At 35.0% G+C, this 19,296-nt stretch overlaps 1 protein-coding gene across 1 annotated transcript in view; it reads left to right on the forward strand.

Annotated features, from left to right (window-relative positions):
* The window catches only part of LOC145259647 (L-threonine ammonia-lyase-like), a 144,517-nt gene extending 126,267 nt beyond the window's left edge, over nt 1-18,250 (forward strand). Inside the window, exons 10-13 of the mRNA XM_080117307.1 lie at nt 2,287-2,412; nt 9,554-9,721; nt 14,076-14,133; nt 18,043-18,250. Of these exons, the coding sequence (XP_079973433.1) occupies nt 2,287-2,412; nt 9,554-9,721; nt 14,076-14,133; nt 18,043-18,144 (454 nt within the window). The 3' untranslated portion in view covers nt 18,145-18,250. The remainder of the gene's footprint in view (nt 1-2,286; nt 2,413-9,553; nt 9,722-14,075; nt 14,134-18,042) is intronic.
* Nucleotides 18,251-19,296: the final 1,046 nt, after the last annotated feature.

Raw genomic sequence — 19,296 nt, forward strand, 5'->3', positions numbered from 1 at the left:
TCCCCTATGGTGGGTTATTCTGCCAAATTTGGAAGCTTTACGTGAAACGATTTGAGCATGCACAGAGTTCTCTCTTATAAATGAATCCCCTGGGATCCCACTTTATCATACTCATTTAAAAACCTTGATACCTCTTCTATCATGTGAGTAGTTTAGTATTATAGTAATATGTGGTCAGCTTAGTAATTGTCTGTATCTCCATCCCATGCAGTTGCAGAAAGGTTTACAAGGGTGAAACATACCGCCCCCTTAAAGTAAGGGTGGAAAAACACCGAAAAGCGGTAAGTAAAGGGGAGACGGAAAAATCGGGTATAGCCAACTATGTCTGGATGGAGAGGGGATGAAGTAAAAATAATAAACAGAGAGACCCACTGGAAAGTGAGAAAACTTAAAGAAACAGCTCACATGCTCGGACATAACAACCTACTGAGCAAACCAAGCATAGAGCTGAATGCAATTTGAACACCTCTGATAGAGAGAGAAAACCTTGAATAACAACATAGGTTTAACATTAACAAAAACCAACTAAGAATTGTCCTAGTGATATATGGCCGAGTGGTCCTAGACGTTGTATCAAAGTTTACAGTTACCCAAAGGTGCTGAGTTAAATCCTGAACGAAGGCAGTGAAAAAAGTAACATTCAAAACAGAGAATCAGCTACTATGTTCCAAAGCCTAGCTGGAGTCCGAACATGGTACCCCCGTAATAATAATAAAGGGTTGGGTTCGAGACTCCTAACAAACGGTTCGCCAGTTCGATACAAAACACCTGACGAAGGCCGGAGGGCAAAACGGCCGAAACGTTGTGACAATAACAACCAAGATGAGGAAGTCAGTCCGACAATCTCATTCAGTGGTCGGCTTAGTATAATAGTTCTAAGATGTGTTCAATATAGTATAATAGTAAATCACATAGGTGCCTATTAGTGTACAGACACGCAGAAGTTAAACTTTATTATATAGATACACACACACATATATGTATATTCTATTTATCATAGAAACATTATTGGTTACATATGTTTCAGTGGAGTTTCAATTCAGGGATAACACTTCATCAGATGAAAAAATAATCGAAATTGAAACGGGTGTCAAGATTACATTGGATATTTGGATGTGATCTACATTCCGGGGAAAGTTGGGATGTATACTTTGTGAATGTAAGCACTATTTTTTTTTAGGTTTGGTGAGGGGAAGGGGGGATGCTTTTTCCCGTGTTTAAGCTGTCATTAGTAAGGAGGTGTTAGGTAATTCTTTTAGCTTGGCGATTATTTATTGCTCTTGCTTTAAAATTTTCCATACCCTTGTTTTTTTATGGTTGTATATATTTTATTGATGGCGACTTTAAAATATTAATGAAAGACAATTCAAATAAGAACTAATGATAGCGATAATAAAAAGACCTGCAACTGTCAAATACCTACCGAATGCCCACATTCTCGGTGGTATACTAGGCTAGAATATGCACCGTAGAAAACTCTACATAGGTAGCACTTCAATGACATTTAAAAGCAGATTCTATCGTCACACACTATCAATGAATGATAAAGCATATGCTACCGACACCTCACTCTAAGTACACTACTAGAGGCTAATCTAGGCTAACAAAACACCTTCAATTAAATGGGCAATTATTAGAAAGGCTAAGACATGTAGTTCACTAACTTCTAACAGTAGAATTATAACCCCTTACCCCCACATGTAGTTCACTAACTTCTAACAGTAAACTTATAACCCCTTACTCCCAATATCTTAATTAATAAATAAAACAAGGTAAAGGGAAGTTGGATACAAAGTGGTTCCGATACACCACTAACTAATAACTATACTCACTATAAACCAACTCATGCGTAATTAATTATGACACTCACCTAATCATGGAAGAAGACGCTAACATTAAGCAACTTAGCTAATTTTAAGGTACGGACCATTCCCTAGTTACCCTCTACCTCAAACGTCCGTCGGTTATACAAAACTAACCGAGCAGCAACACATTTTGCCAACAATTACTTAATAATTAAACACCCGAAAGCGTTTAACTAAAATAGTCTATGGGCCACGCACGTCTTTGATTTAAGTTTTGCTATTTGATTGTCTCCTCTTTGGCCTTGCCAGGCCACTAATATATGCTATTTTCTTTAACGTAAATGCTAGTGAAATACTAGCTCGACTTTGTTCATATTTTGTTTTTGAAGATGTAGTATTTTCCACTGAGAGCAATCCATTTAATAGCTGTCCTGTTTTTAAGTCTGGTTTCGTGAGATTGAATAACAATTTATTATTTCAGCGAGAATTCCATTGCTTTGTCTATTCTGAGGTTAGTCGAACAAGAAAAGGCAGTGGTTGAAGGTGCTGGGGCGGTTGGCTTAGCCGCACTTCTTGAAGACAGATGCTCGCATTTAAAAGGAAAAAAGTAAGTAAACTTCACATATTGTATTTATTTATTCATGTCTCTCTAAGATAGCACATGAGTATATTACGAAAACAAAAGTCACAATCAATATATATATATATATATATATATATATATATATATATATATATATATATATATATATATATCAAACCGTTATACAATTTTTGTACCGCTAACTAATAATATATATTATTTTTAATATGTATGTATTTAAATATATTTTAAATAATCAATATACTCTAATATATATATATATATATATATATATATATATATATATATATATATATATATATATATATATATATATATTCCTAATTGGACCTACATACATAAATTCTCTGGTGATGTGAGTTTTGTTTCATTATTTTCTGATGTTTTGATTACGATCTTTTACCCTTATTCTGATGAGTTACGATGTGCCTTCAATAAGCTTCCAGACTCTTTTCATACAGGCATTTAAAATCGTTATAGACTGTTAAAAATCAGTATGTTATTGCTATGTACGTTATTAAATGACTGAACAATTATTTGATAATTTCAGATTAAATAAAAAGCTACAGCAGGTATAGGAATACATCCCACTAAAACCTGATTGTCACAGCTAGTTAATATCTAAAATGCAAACTGGTTGTGAGGAAACTTTAAAGGGAGCATATGCAATAATTTACTATTTTAAACTGGGAAAATACAGAAACGTATGGAATGAAGCAGACTGCTTTCGGATTATCTTACATGAATCGAGCATCAGTTTTTGAGTGCCATAAGAGATTAAAGGAAAGCAGGGAGTCTGTGAAGGATGATAAGAGGTGTAGGAGAAGTAAGAAATCAGAACACGAGAATTGATTGGCCAAATAAAGAATTTTATGGATAAGACAATAAGTGCGCAGTTTGGTGCCAGTATAGGATCTGTACGTACAATTATTCGCAACGAATTAAAGATGCGGAAAAATTTGCGCAAAGTTTATGCCGAGGGTACTCAGAGAAGATCAGACTATTTGATGAGCATCAAGACAGTTCCTCGCCTTCCCTATAGTCAAGACTTTGCGCCCTGTGACTTTTGGCTATTTCCTAAGCTCAAGGAAACCCATAGAAGCTGTCGTTATGAGATAATTGAGGAGATGGAAGAGGCTGTGACGAGGGCCATTGATACGCTCACGAAAGAGAACTTCCATGTGCTGTTCAGAAGTTGAAATGGTACAACCAGTGCATTGCAGCCAGAGGAAATTACTTCTAAAGGGACAAGAGTTTCATGTTTGTACTATCAATAAAAGTGCTTATACGAAAAAGTTTTGAAACTTATTTAAGGCAATTTGTGTATTATTATTTATGTATCTACATAATTACTCAGCGATAGTATAATAATAGATATGAAGAAAGAGTTAATTTATTGTAACGTGACCGTCACACTTTAACCGTTTTGTCGTTACATTTTAATCACTCGGACCCACACGTCGTCTGGTACCGTAACAAGAACGAAAAAAAGGAACTACATGAAAAATACAACTCAGCATTTTTTCAAGGTCAATACAAAAAGCATTTATTCCAATAATTTCCGACAATACACTGTACTATGTTTCAAAATATCACTCACGCATCGAACATATATGTCGAGACGCTCTTTCACGCATGTGTCTCTGTCGTCGTTTGCCTTCCCGTTTTTTCGACCACATGGTTCATTTTCTTTCTCGCCGCAGAAGTGTCAAAAAAAGTCCGATCGCTTCCTTTGTTCGATCACGTGCTGTTAGCTTTTCTTTTTCTTTTTCTCCCCTTCTTCTTCTCGTAGCATCAGCGCATACACACTTGCTTGATTTACATGTCGCTAAAACTGCTGCTGCTAATATTTTCACTAGTCAGTTATACTACGGCTGCTGTTGATTTCGTTAGTTAACGCTCTGTTACAATATGGTCACACCACTTCGTTACATTATTTGTTCTATGAATCTAACACAAAAGACTATAAAGGGCGATATTTGTCTAAAGCTTACGCAGATTTGAAAACTTGTGCATCTGCTGATGGTGTTAATGAGACGCTGACATCGCATCGCAGCGGAATCTCACATACGCAAATGAGCAAATCGCTGCGCAAGGTGACGTTACAGCAGAGGAAGAGAAAGCGGAACAAAAAAGGTACCACGTGAACAACTTTGAAGGCGTAAGTCAGTGCGAAAAGAACGCTTGAAACAAGATGCAATCCGAACTTTGAAAAAAAAATGGTCGGACGACAGTGTGTTGGGGTGGGGGCAATCTGTAGCATAACAGTGGAAAAAGGAGATTAAAACCTGAGTGGCTGGACAACGAGGCGAAAACGGGCCGGTGTGAAAGATTTGAAACCCGTGTCGCGATAGGACAAGATTTCCAATGCAGGCATATACAATATTCTTTGCAAAAATTGCCATCATATATACGTTGGCGAAACCCAACGTAGATTAGAGAAAAGGCTCGATGAACATAAAAAAGATATAAGAAATAGAAATTTTCTGAATGCATTATTCTCTCATTCATTGTAGCATAATAATACTTTTAACTGCAAACAAGCAAAAATAGTTTAATTTATTTCAAATAAACCGCGACGGAGACTTCTTTAATCAGCACTTATCGAAAATTCAAGTACAAATCAAACAACGTGGAGGTTCCTATAATATATCGCCATTAATATGTAAGCTTTTATTAAAAGAGCATAATTTAATTTTAGACACAGACTAACTCCCTCACAATATAGAAAACATCTCCTATAATAATCAATACATATAATAAGTCAATAAATTACATACCCAAAATACGCTCATTTTATTTTAGTTACACATCTATATTTGAATTATAACGGACATATTTCCCCCAAAAGAATATGAATAGATTAACGACTATATGACGTTATATATGAACACATCTTACTCGCTTTCACAACGCTATGTCCTCTTTTTTTTTTTAATTTCTAACGACCTTTTCCGTTTCTGCAAAAATAGCTAATTATATTTCAAGTAACCCGCGACAGAAACTTCTTGAATCAGCGCTTATCGCAAATTCAAGCACAATTAAACAAAGTCGATGTTTTTATAATGGGTCGCCATTAATAAGTAAACTCCAATTAAAAGAACATAATTTAATTTTAGGCACAGGTTTACTTTCTAACACTATAGAAAACATTTCCTATAATAATCAATATATATATAATCAGTTAATAACTTACATAACAAAAATACACTCATTTCATTTCAGTTACACATCCATATTTGAATTATAACGGACATAGTCGTTCAAAAAATATGAATTGTGTCATCTTTTAAAAATATATTAACGGCTATATGACGTTGTATAAATTGAAAATGCTTCAACTTGGAAGAAGAAAAGGCACGCGTTCGACACGGCAGAGTTTTGCTAACTACATGGCGAACTAAGAAACTTTGAAAACAAGTTGCAATCCGTTGTTTGGAAAGTACCGTTAATAAATGCCTTTTATTTCAACTGAAAAAGATGAGTCCAATTTTTTTTTCTTTTTTTGCGACTGTCTTTGCATTCAACGTTTGAGTTCGTGTTAACGTTCGTGACAGCGTTATAGTGGAAGGATCACCTTGGAATTTGCACCAGGGGTTTAGTCCTTGTATTCTGAACGGATATCGTCAGTTCAGGTAAAATTTTTCCACCAGCACTCTTATTAGTAAACAGTTTTGTAAAAATAGAAATTGCTTCACATTTCTTTAAAACTTATTCTTTAGTGGCTTGTGATGTAACAGAGCGCGGATGCGCGGATAACAGCTATATGCAAATACCGAGCCGTGTGCAAACTGACGTCACGGTTAGAAAAAATAAAAATACTATAAAAAGAAGAGAGAGAACTTAGAGAAGGCGATCACGTTAGAGACGTGGGTGACGTCACAGCTGTAACGAGAAGCCAAGCATGGCGGGAGAATGGGGAATAAAGATATTTTCTTAAAACCTGAAATAAGAGTTGAAATTATTTCCTATTCTTTGTCTCCTTTGTGACTGAGTCTACAACGTGTTGGATCCCGAGTATCTACTTGTTAACGCGTGTGTAGTTGTGTAAACATGCGTAACGTTACAGTAAGTTCGGATAAATAGTGATTCGTTAGTATTAGAAATATTATAGTTATGTTTTTTCTTATCGGGCTTACATGAATGCCTCAACTAGTATACCATATATGGCTTTAATAATGAAATAAAAATGATATTTCTCCTTTACCTGACTGGTATCACATTCGAGATTTTCAGAAAATTTATTGCAATGTAAAAAAAAAAAAAGTTTGATTGTTTAAATTGAACTGCAATCATGTCTGAATGATTTCTTCGTGTGTTTAGTGAAGAACTCAATCGTGACTGCATATAAAAGAACGCTGAACATTCGTGATAACGTTCTTGCCGCCTGTGGTGTTCGTTTGTAGTTACTATTCGTGAAGCCATTCATGTAACTTAGAACACTGATGAAAATGATATTTTATTTTACAAAATGGGTTATTTTCTCAACATCGAAAAACTGTTTCATGAACCTTTTAAAACATATTCCAACGGCATAATCAGCAACAACTTTCCAAAAGACGTTTCGAATGTATGTCTGCTCTTTCGTTATGTTTATGGCAAGTGGTCGACTGGAACTTCGATTTCTGGCACAGTAATCCACAACAAAAAGATTGGGCACGAAGCATCTTTAGAGCAGCACCGCGTCTAACAGTTCTTTGGTCAAACTTCAAGAAAAGTCGACATCAGGATTCATCGTTTCCTGCTCGTGTCAGGCGTGGAACCAGAAAGCAATAGAATGAAATCGGAAACGTTGCGTCGGTACCATTCTTTGGCGTGTTCTGTGCCCAACCTTCACGGTCTTTGCGTACAACCACTAAGCCTTTTTGCTGTCGGTGTCAGGGGTAAACACTTGCAATCCTTTTATGTTAACGAATAGCTACGATCAAGGAGGAGGGCTTCATGACCAGAAATAATCAGGCACGATCTTTGTGAGCTCTATACTCTATGTAAAAGCCCGATTTGGGTAAAAAACAAAACAAAACAAAACAAAAAATAAAATAAAACAGCAATAATCAAAACATTCGGAAGTAAAGGAGAATTATCTTCCGCCAATCAAGTTTGAAATATCATAAGAAAGTATCTCGACAAATCCGGCATTCGCCCATGCATTGTGCCATATCAGGGCTGATGCATCTATCATCAGTTCATCTCTCTCTCTCTCTCTCTCTCTCTCTCTCTCTCTCTCTCTTTCTTTCTTTCTTAATCAGGGTAAAAAAAGAGTCTTTAATCTATAGGTATCATATTATCAAGCAAGGTTCAACATCTATTCCATTGTCGTAATGTTGCATCCCTGTGCTTGTTTTACAAACACTTTAATGAAATATGCTCTGACGAACTCGTAACACCTATAGCTCTCGACATATACAGGGTGACCCCCCCCCCCAAAAAAAACGGGCCCCAACTCTAATTAGGTCCCATTTCTTAAGTGTTTTGTCCGAATGAAATGAAACTTTGGTCATAACTGGTTTATTATATTCAAAACATCACATCAAAACACAAGGGACTTTGGCCTTTTTTTCTCCGTTCTACAGCATATGTTCTTGATGGCCTCCATTTAGCTTTTTTTGGGGGGGGGGTTCACCCTGTATATCCTCGACTAGCTCAACAGGCCGTAAAATCATACCCCTTCACTGTTGATGTTCTTAAATACCGGAATGCTTTCTACTCCAATAGCTTCTTTACTCAAACTGCTAGACTTGAATTTCCTCTCGGTTTCTTGCTTTATTAACATGCATAAATGTTAATGTAATACGAAGAGATATCTCGATACTAAACTCCGTACATAGAAGCTCCTTACGTCAAAGTAACAATATGACTTGTTTGGAGAGAATAAGAGAAAAATGTGACCGTTTTGATTACAAGTTCGTTTTTACATATTTCCTGGTTCACGATTTTTGCGTTTAAGAATCGTATTATCTTCTTCACAGTTAAGTTATAACGTTCTGCATCGGCCTATTTAATATGACGATTTAATCTGATTGTACAACGCAGATATCTCACAGGCAATACACTTAACAAACAAATGGTTTTATACGCAAATATATTCATAAATGCTCCGGATGTTTTTATCAGCATAGCAAATTAAGAAAAACAGAACAAATATAATAAGAATAATTTAGATTTGCTGGTTTAAGGGTATTTTACGTGTCTTCTGTTGCTTCGAAGATGGCGGAAACCTATAATCTACTTTCTCTACTTTTTTGACATTCGCATGTTGTTTAATATATCACACACACACACACACACACACACACACACACACACACACACACACACACACACACACACACACATATATACTAGATTATCTTTGATCTGTTTGGTCAGTATATGTTATAGCTAGTTATGGAATAGTGACTATAGAGAATTGATGCATACACGCGCAAAAATTAAATGCACGCGCGTACGAAAACAAATATGGTGACCAGTGAAAACAATACGCAATTTCGCGCACGAAACCTGTTTTTCAATCAATCAGTTGTTATTTAGAATGCCTTGCTCTTCTTTGCAATATAGAATTTTATGAATTAATTTGACGATTTAGATATTAAGAGAATGTAGATTTTATTATGCCTTCCATTCATCTTCCAACCGTTAATTTGTATATTAGAATGAAAAATTGACTTCCTTATAAATCTTATTATGTTCTTCTAATGCAAGTTATCTCTTAATTCTTGAGTCGCTGAGGTTAAATTTTAACATCTTTCTTGGGCCAGCGTGAGAACGTTCTCTTGGCGTCTAACTGACTTCATGTGCTCGTTTCTTGGCTATCTTTGGAAAATTTCTTCAGTTCTTTAGCTTTTTGTTTTACTTATTTGCTTTTTTCACCTGATCGTGTTTTTCAAGAATCGAAAACGTTCGTAATACAGGTAGAACATACGTAATTAAAAAAAAAATAATACGAAAATATCAGGAGGAAAATAAAAAATAAAAATGGCTATTTCAGCAAAGAATACCGTTTTTTAACCTTTTTTTTCATTTTCACACACACACACACACACACACACACACACACACACACACACACACACACACACACACATATATATTGATCTAGCCAAGTTTTCACTTGCATGTCTTAACGATTTTCTATTTGTTACAGAGTGGTTGTGGCACTTTGTGGAGGTAATATCGACACTCCAGCATTGGGTCGTGTTATCGAGCGGGGTTTAGCTGCAGATGGTCGCCTCATAAAATTTGTGGTGACAGTAAGTGACCGGCCAGGCGGTATTGCTGAACTGACCAGGCTAATAGGCAGCATGGGGGTCAGGTAAGTCGTTTTCCTCCCAATTTAGAAGCTTCCAAATTTATCCGAGATTCTTTAATCGAATCCCCAACATTGAAGGTGGAAGTTAAGTGATATTGGCATTTGCGACCTTTAATTATCGTTTCGCGTTTCTCTAAAAATATTTTGATCAGATTCGTTAAAATCAAATTTGGTTGATACAAAGTTTAGTTCCTCTTAGAATAAACAATGGAGTAATTCATACTTTATAAAGGGAAATATATATCATGTCTACGTGAATAACATCACCGTCTATGGAACTGGTTATTCTGAGATCGAATCATATCGGATCTACTGCGATTATATAAAAATAAAAAAGAAACAACGTACTCGGTACAGGGACTTTGTTACGTAGTATACTTTTCCTTTTCTTGAATAACAGCGTGCCCCTGTAACAACGTGTTCACTACTACATCTGTGTTACATAGTTAACTTTTCATAAACAATACCGGTTTGAATAGTGATCTCGGTAATAATATATGTTGCCACTGGAACTTCATTACATAGTATATTTTTCTTCAAGAACACCGGTTTCAATCGTGATATTGGGAATAATACGTTTGCCACTGGATTCTTTACAACGTATAGTTTTCTCTAACAAAACCGTTTTAAATAGTGATCTTAGGAACAATGTTCTAGTCACTAGAACTTGTTTATATGGTTCACTTTTTCAAGCAACACCGTTTTTCAATATCGATCTCTGTTTTTCAATGATCTAAGGCTCCCGAGTGCTAAAAGACGTTCTGACCACGTCCACTAGGCTTCGCTTTTATGGATCATGCTGGTCGTACGTGATCGATACGCATAAATACTCTCTCACTGGCATGCACTTGTTCTTACATTTAGGTTCTGCACGCCAGGAAGTGGTGAGCCGTTTTATGATGGCGATGAATTTAAGTCAATTCTATTTACACAGCTCGATCAAGGTTTTGGGCCATCACACCCACCACACTTCCTCTCTAGTCTCCAGACAACACAAGATAGAGTAGATACGATCTTTTGTTTCGAATGCTTCCCCGAGGAAATTAAATTTTTTAATTGATATACGTCAATATCAAAGCGATTATAACAGTATGCTGAAAGTAACCTCACTTCAACGATATTTATTTCCTCTGAAATATACTAGCAACAAGATAGAATGACTCTTCCATTTTGAAGTGTTGGACAAACACACACACGCATGGTGCGAGACTTAAAATCAAGTCTTGATTTTTTTTTCATTTTGACCATCTTTTGATGACAACTATTCATCGCAGTATAATACGTCTCCACTGGTTGTAGCATTCTTGTCGAAATTTCTTCATCACGTCCTCTCAAAATGTATCAGTAAACAGCTTTCCTTTGGCTATTGTTAAATAAACAACTTGCGTTAAATCAAGTGTAAACGGTTAATCATTTCTATTGCATTGTTTCCTAGCAATATCTATATATCTATAAAAGTGAGTAGGTGTGTGTGAGGACAATTCTCAACCGATATACTCAACGAATTATCGATCTACAGACTTGAAACTTGGTATACAGAGTCGTTTTTACTTTCCTCAATCCCCTTTTATGACTAAATATGTTATATAAAAAAGATAATAAATATTAATTTTATTCTGTTTTATTATTATTATTATTAGTAGTATTATTATATATATCTTTATTAGTATTAGTATTATTACTATTATTATTATTATTATTATTAATAATTTTACTATATTGTTTTATCATTATTTTTATATATTTATTTAAATAAACCGTGAAAACTTTAAACTTATATTATTAAGTATAAAGAGCTTAATTAATTGTAGACGTATGTTTAAACTGCGTTGATATTACTTATAGACGTATGTGAGATGATAAATATATTGGTTGCTTACATTTGCTGTCACTTTTGACATGTACGCTTTTAACGCTAAGATTGTGTTTTTTGTTTGTGTTGTACCTATTTACTATGCCTCCCCACGGGGCAGAGTTAACGTGGAGAAAAGGTACAAAAATAAAAATTGTCTCAGTCGTGAAGGATTTCTCCTCCACCGAAAGAGAACAAGAAATAGAAGTGCAGCATCTGTAACGCGTCTTGTCATTGTAATGTATAATTGTCCATAAATTAGGTGACACGCAATTCTTTTTCTATTTTTCTCTTAACATTCTAAACTTCCCTTCCTATTAATTCTTACTTTCACTCTTTCTCTCTTTAACTATCTCTCATCATTCTCTTTTTTCTCTTCTAGCCCTTGTTTTTTATAATAACCCTTTATATTGGTGCTTTCTCTATTTTTTCTCTCTCTCTATTTTTTTTCTCTATTTCTTTTTTCTCTTCCTCATCATTCTCTCTCCATTATTTCTTATTAGTTTTCTTTAGATTTCCCCTCCCTCTTTACATCTTATAATTAAAGTCTGTGTTTTAAGGTTTTTTAACTCCAACTTTTAAAGAGTTCCTCGCTGCATGATGATATCTGTTGTTTGATTGAAACAAATGGCTGTTTGTAGCAGCGGGATGTAAACATGTTTATTTAACAATAAATAAGTATTATTAGCTCTTTTTTATTGAGCACTATCTAACAACCTCGTTGAATTCATTAGTTTATTACTTTTGAATAACAAAAACCCGAGTATATATATATATATATATATATATATATATATATATATATATATATATATATATGTATATTTTGTGTACAGAAAGTTGTTAGTTGAGACAGGTCATTGGTACCGTCGGTTTCAAGCCCGATAATAAGGCCCGTTTAAGGTATCCTTATCGAGCTCTCTTCAGCCAATATTCGTATATATGTATATATATATAATGTATATATGTGTGTGTGTATGTATATATATATAGTAAGTTATAAAATATATATAGCAATTAAGCTACACAGAATATTCCACGTTTCATTCATCAGCCTGATGAATCCTAGCGTAGATGAAACGCGGAATATTCTGTGTAGCTTAATTGCCATATATATTTTATAACTTACTACCCAGCTCTGCCTACGTATTGAACACTGTTGAAGTAAATACTTAACGTTTACGCATAAATTAATACTTCCGTATATTAATTTATGTGATTATATGAAGTAATGTCTCCTAGGGACGAGAGATAATTGCAATTTGCATTGTTATGATGACTGAACTTCTCCATTCATGACTTTAAAGTTTAATCTCTTTGTTGCAGATATTGACGGCTTAAGACTCTAACAAAGCAACCTCTGTTATCGACGTGCGTCAGAACCAGAGATGCGTCATTGAATTCCCAGAAAAAAGTGCATTGAGATTGGTGGTGATGGTGTAGAAAAATAAATTATTGAGCACAAAAGGTCGCTCGTTTTAATTATACGACTCGATCTTCGTAGCTTTTCAACTTGAGTTTAAAAATATGAGGCACGACCTTCGTATGATAAAGCGCGCTCGGGACACCCATGCATAGTCATTGTTGATCACTGGCAAATATGCATTGTAAATGGTGATGACTATGTAGAAAAATAAAGTTTGAGACACAAAAAGTCTCTATAAACTTCTATAAAAGAAGAGATCACTTTAAATTTCAAATGCGTATGTCTTTTTTAATGAAGTTTAAGCCATATGTAAAATACACTAATTTAGAGAGTTTTCCAAAAGTTGAGCCTTTCTCAATATTAGCCTTTCTGAATATTAGCCTTTCTGAATATTAGGCGACAAAGCGGGAACAGTAAAAAATAATAGCGTCAGCGTGAAAAAGAACTGTTCCTATAATAATAATAATTTTTATCGAGGGGACATGCTTACACCGGGCGACGCCGGTTACGGGGACTACTAGTTGTTTATACATCTAATTTTGTTGAAACCTTGAATTTGATCTGGAGAAGGCATTTAAAATCTTTGTAAAAGTCCTTCAAAATGGATTTCGGAAATTTGTGCGAACCCTGTTTGTGTCTTATATATAAATTTAATGCAAAATTAATAAAAAAAATGTAAATTTAATAAAATTCAAAATACATACTTGAAGATGTAATGACGGCTCTGTGCCCATATTTCCTTTAGGCAAGCACTTAGACATTTAGAACACGTTTAACAATGAAGACATTCGATGTAATTTTCCTTGTGATACTCGAAAAATTATATACATATATGATTTAAATGTCTTTAAAATTTAAAGGAGTTTTTTCCCTATAATCCCCCTTCTTCCTGGACCATTTTTATGAATGCACTTTTACTTTTTTATGTAAATTCTTTTTACATAGGCATCACCACTTCTCTAATCTTTCTTTCATCAGGCAACACACAACTATTGACATTTATTATATGGAATAAAGCTTTCATCACAAGGTGAATGAATATTTCAAGATGTAAGGTGTTGTTATCATTTTTATTTCAGTATCAAGGATATATTTCACGAAAGAGCCTGGTTGACATCCAACGTATTCAACGTCAGAGTAAGTACAACATAATCACATGCAACATTTTTACACAGCATCTGCCTGGTAGCTTTTGGTTTACAAGAATACAATCGTGTAAGCATCAAAATACGTAGTCTAACCTGATGGCGACATGCTGATTTTAGATACGGTGTATGTTTTTTTTTAGAAAGTCAAATTGTATGCTTTTTTTAGATACACATTTGCGTGCACACGCACACAAGCACAATATATATATATATATATATATATATATATATATATATATATATATATATATATATATATATTCCCGTCATATATATATATATATATATATATATATATATATATATATATATATATATATATAAGGAAAAAAATGACAATGTTTATATTGTCGTCTTTTTCCATTTTTTTTTTTTTTTTTTTACACAGTGATCACCTCTTATCAAGGCCCGGAAGCCACTCAGGGATAAGGGTTATTGCAAGTACATTACGTTAGTGAGGAGATTTGCTGAAATGTTTACTTAAGGGGGCGGGTCATTAGGAATTTGTTACCATTGGACTTGAAGACAACCAAGTTGTAGTCCGGAGGGAAGCAGGCAGACGGAACAGAGTTCCACCGGCGTGCAGTTCTAAGAAAGAAGCTTTGTTCATGGAATCTGCGTTTTGATTTAGGCACAGATATAGAGTGGGGGAAATTTTTCACAGTGGATTCAGCTAGACGGGTGTTTTTCGTGAAAGATTGGCGAGGGGGGACCAGAGATTGGAGTCCAGACGAGCATCTGCCATGGAAATAACGATAAAACAAGGACAGGCTCGCAACGACTCTTCTGTGGGAGAGAGGTTGCAGGGTAGAGAAAAGGGCATCCCCCACTAAGCCACGAAGTCTATTTTGTACTCTGTCAAGGCAGAATAGGCTGTCCTTAGCAGCTCCCGCCCAGATATGGCAACAGTACTCCATCCTTGGACGTACTTGGCTTTTATATAGATAGAGAATTTCATCCGTAGTGAGATATCTTCTGGAGCGGTAGAAGGATCCCACCATCTTTCCAGCGACCTTGGCAACAGACTTGATGTACGTGTTCCATTTCAGATCAGGAGTAAAGGTCAAACCCAGAAGCTTGTCAAAACACGGGGCCTCACCCAGACGAGAGCCATCCATCACAATTGATGCCAGATGGGGATCAGAGCGTTGATGATGTAAGGATAGGAGTTTGGTTTTGGATGCATTAAAGGTAACCAGCCACATCTTCCCCCACTGAACCACGCGCTCGAGATCAGAGGAGAGAGAATCCGAGAGAACTTTGTCATTCTGTATATCAGCTTCACCTTAATTGTTGAGCTTTGTATTATCCCGATAAGTCTCCTTTTAAAGAATCTCTATAATTCTTCTTGGTTTCCTCCCATATTCTTTTTGAACAAGAAATTTCGTAAATTTTTATTGTTCAAAAACAGCGTATACAAATGATTATTTCTTCGAGTATAAAAATAGGATCTCTGCTTCAGATGAAATAACTAGTAAATTAAAAGTATGGTATTGCATGTTAGCATAAAAATTGAAACCTTTTAAAAGAGAAAAGCTTGTAAAAGTGATTAAAATTGTAAAAGGATATTGAAAATGATGTCCATGAATAATAAAAAAATAGTCACGTGACAAAATCCGATCAATAAAATTTGTTGATAATAAAATACAGATAATAAATCCGTAATAATGAGTTCAAGAATCCTTCGAAAGTTAAATGAAATTTTAAATACAGACATCTTATCCAAAATTTTTACCCTTCCGTTGTACAAGTAGAAAGGAAAGTAGGGAAACTTAATATAAAAATTGGGGGTGCGAAGGATGTAAAGAAAGTAAGAAAGATCAGTAACCCTTTTTCACATTCGTCACATCTTTTATATGTTTTATTACAGAAGGTCTGGACAAGATAATATCGTCGGTTTTAAATAAACGAGCGTTCGATTCTTATGAATAACTGTTGTAGAGTTTTGTTTTGGCCGTGACAACGTACGCGTTATTATATTCATCAGTCTATATTTTCTTTTAAAGGGGATTAGCTCAGCATGTCTTCCAGAAATATGTAAGAGTTATAAGTTGAAATGAAATTATTTATAAATTCAATTGAAGGAGATCTGGTATAACAAAATACCATCACCACCACCACCACCACCACTACCACTACCACTACTACTATTGCTGTTGCTGCTCCTACTAATAACAACAGCAGCATGAAAAACACGACGCTAATAATAAAAATCCATAATTGTTACGGTGTAAATGTTGGAAAGAATAATATATTAAACAGAAAATACAGAAACGATGTTAGCTGAGTGGGAAATCCGCTCAACTGAAGGACAAAGTAAAATTACGACTGTCGCTCTCTGAGTCCTGGTTTCAGACTGCTGAAAAGCAGAACCAGATCACCGGAAGTGACGTCAGGAATAGTCCATTTTCAGAATATTTAATTAAATACATATCATTGTAGCTATATAATCTTTATTTTCGCATGCCTTTCACAATGATTATACGTTTTTTTATTGCTTTAAAATATTTTGAAGCCTGATTATAATGTACGTTTCTAATATTCCAAGAATTTGTTATTACAAGGTGACAGAAAAATAAAACTGACACCAATTTTGGATGGGCCGCTTATTTCTTTATTTTCTGCTTGAACTAAATTAAATTTTAGTGGTAGCTGATTTATTGCTTTTAAAATACTTAAAAAGCATTAGAATGTTTTGATATTTTTTATTTGATGTGTTTGAGATTACACAAATTTAGATCTGCGTATTTGTGAGGCGCAGCAAAAATTTTTCATAAAAAAGAATTGTAACAGAGCTGCTGACGTGCATGTAGCAGCAACATGAGACGTGTGCAAATGACCAAGCCGGAGTGCGAGGTGACGTCAAAGCGAAGGAAGAGAGGGGGAAAAATAGAGAAGATAAAAGGAACCAAGTGGGCGGCGAGAGCGACTTCGAAGCACGTATGAGTGCGAGAGGAATTTTCTAATAAGATGCAATCCGAAATTGAATAAGAGTAAAATGTCTTTTATATAATTTTCTTTCTTTTGTTTCTTTCCAAAACTTTTGTGTACAACGTGTTGGACCCGTTAAAATGTAACGACACTGTTAAAGAATGATAGCGACTACACTACAGAATAGGGAATTCCTCATGCTTTCCTTCAGTTCTGTGATGATCGTTTTGCATAACAATGCATTTAAGGTAGCTTCAGAAAAAGATATAACATCTGGGCTGTAACGTTTCCACTCACAATCGTTCAAAACTGATCACACGTCCTCCAAAGTTCTCTTTAGCAACGCCCGGAAAATATTTGGAATATCAGAACTTGTTCCATCTCGGTTGACCAAAACACCATCTCCTTCATGGTACAGCGACTGAAGTCAAGCAGAAGCCTTCTCAACCATAGCAACATCCCAGGAAGAGACCAGATTACAGCTGTGAACCAGACGGTTAGAGAACGTCTCCCTCTGCTCACATGGGAATCCTCTCATCTGAGGCTTATACGCACAAAAGAAATTGTCATCACTAGATGGAGCTACAAAAATGATCCAACCTTCTGAGAATCTGGAGAGGCGGGCCATATGATGTAACAGTGCCTTGTCTTCTCTCTACTATGCAACCTGTGCCGCTTTGAAGATCTTGTAGAGTACAACAATAATTCAAATGACTACGGAAAAAGTGTGATACTGTAGTATGACTATATGTTTCAAAGACACATAAGGAAGAAAAGGGATGAAAGATATCTTATGACAGTAATGAGCACAAAGTTAATTTGCTTTTTAAGGATGTGGGAAGGTCACCCTGTGTTATGAAACCGTGGTGGGGTAGATATGCCAGATTTTTATTCATAAAACTATTTAAAAACAAATTACATTTTGAAAGTGATTTTAGACATATTTTTGTTGTGTTTATCTTTACAGGTGAAAATTATAGCGGAGACAAAAGGACAGTATCATACTGATGAGCTGAAGGAGTTGTTGGGTTTGTACTACGATGAGATTGCCTGGGGAAACATTGCTTGAGAGGAAAACCTTCAAATGAGAAAATCATGTTAACCATGGAAACATTTTAAACAACATTTTTGAAACATTTTAAGCGACCAATAAAATTGTTACGGGATTTTTTTTAGATGAGAATTGAAAATTCGTATTATTTATATTATGATTGCTGTTCTTATCTTAAATGTTATTATTACAGCGTTTCAGCCGATTTTATCATCAACCTTTTCAGATTTCTCTTACGCATAAAGGAAATTTTTATATCGAACTCGGAAGTACATTTAAAATATTGCTTAAGATTTCTAACCATTCAAGGATGACAGAACGAGATTAATCTACCCTCGTGTATTAAATAAAGATTTTAGTTGTTCGAAATTCTATATAGATTTCTTAGTGCGACATAAAGATAATCGAGTTTGACAAGATGCACCTAAAGAAGGTCAGAGGTTATCTCGGCCAAAACCTTGCGAAAATAATATTTAAGATGAAAATAGTAATCCAATAATAAACATAATACGAACCAACAGAATTGTTATTTTTAGCAAAACTATTAATTACTCAATGACTTGATTCTTTGGTATAACAGGGGTGCGACGAACATTCATGCTCGGCTTTGGTTTACGCGTACATCATCACCATCATCGTAATAATTATCAGATGGCTGTAGTAGCACGGATTCTCGTGATACTTTGTCACCTTTCAATTTTATTGTTTTTCATATCTACATGTCAGAAGGGTAATTTCTTTATGTGGTCAGAAATATGATTGATATCCGTCTTGGTTTGGCCTTGTCCACTGCATATGCTTCTCTCCATAGGTTCCCATAAAAGTAGTTTCGTCTTTACCTTCCTCAAAGACCAGCAACAACCTGAGAATAACGCTGTTCTTTCTTATGATTTCTTATTCTTGACAAATGTTTCCATACACGCTCGTTGGTCAGATGATCTTTCCAAACAACATTCAATATCATTGCGAATGCATGTTCCATTTACTTTAGACAATGTTCTATGCTGAGCAGTTATACAATAAGACAAAAGTAGCAGTTTCTTCACAAATGTTCATTTTTATGTTTATTCATTACCATTTATCAAGGCCTAGAGGCCACGAGAGGATAAGGGTCAATGAGTGTAAGGTGGTTGATAGGACAATAATGTAATTATCGGATTATTTGACTAT

This window comes from Euprymna scolopes, chromosome 3 (genome assembly GCF_053919585.1).
Source record: "Euprymna scolopes isolate OS-2025 chromosome 3, ASM5391958v1, whole genome shotgun sequence".
In the NCBI taxonomy this organism is placed as follows: Eukaryota; Metazoa; Mollusca; class Cephalopoda; order Sepiida; family Sepiolidae; genus Euprymna; species Euprymna scolopes.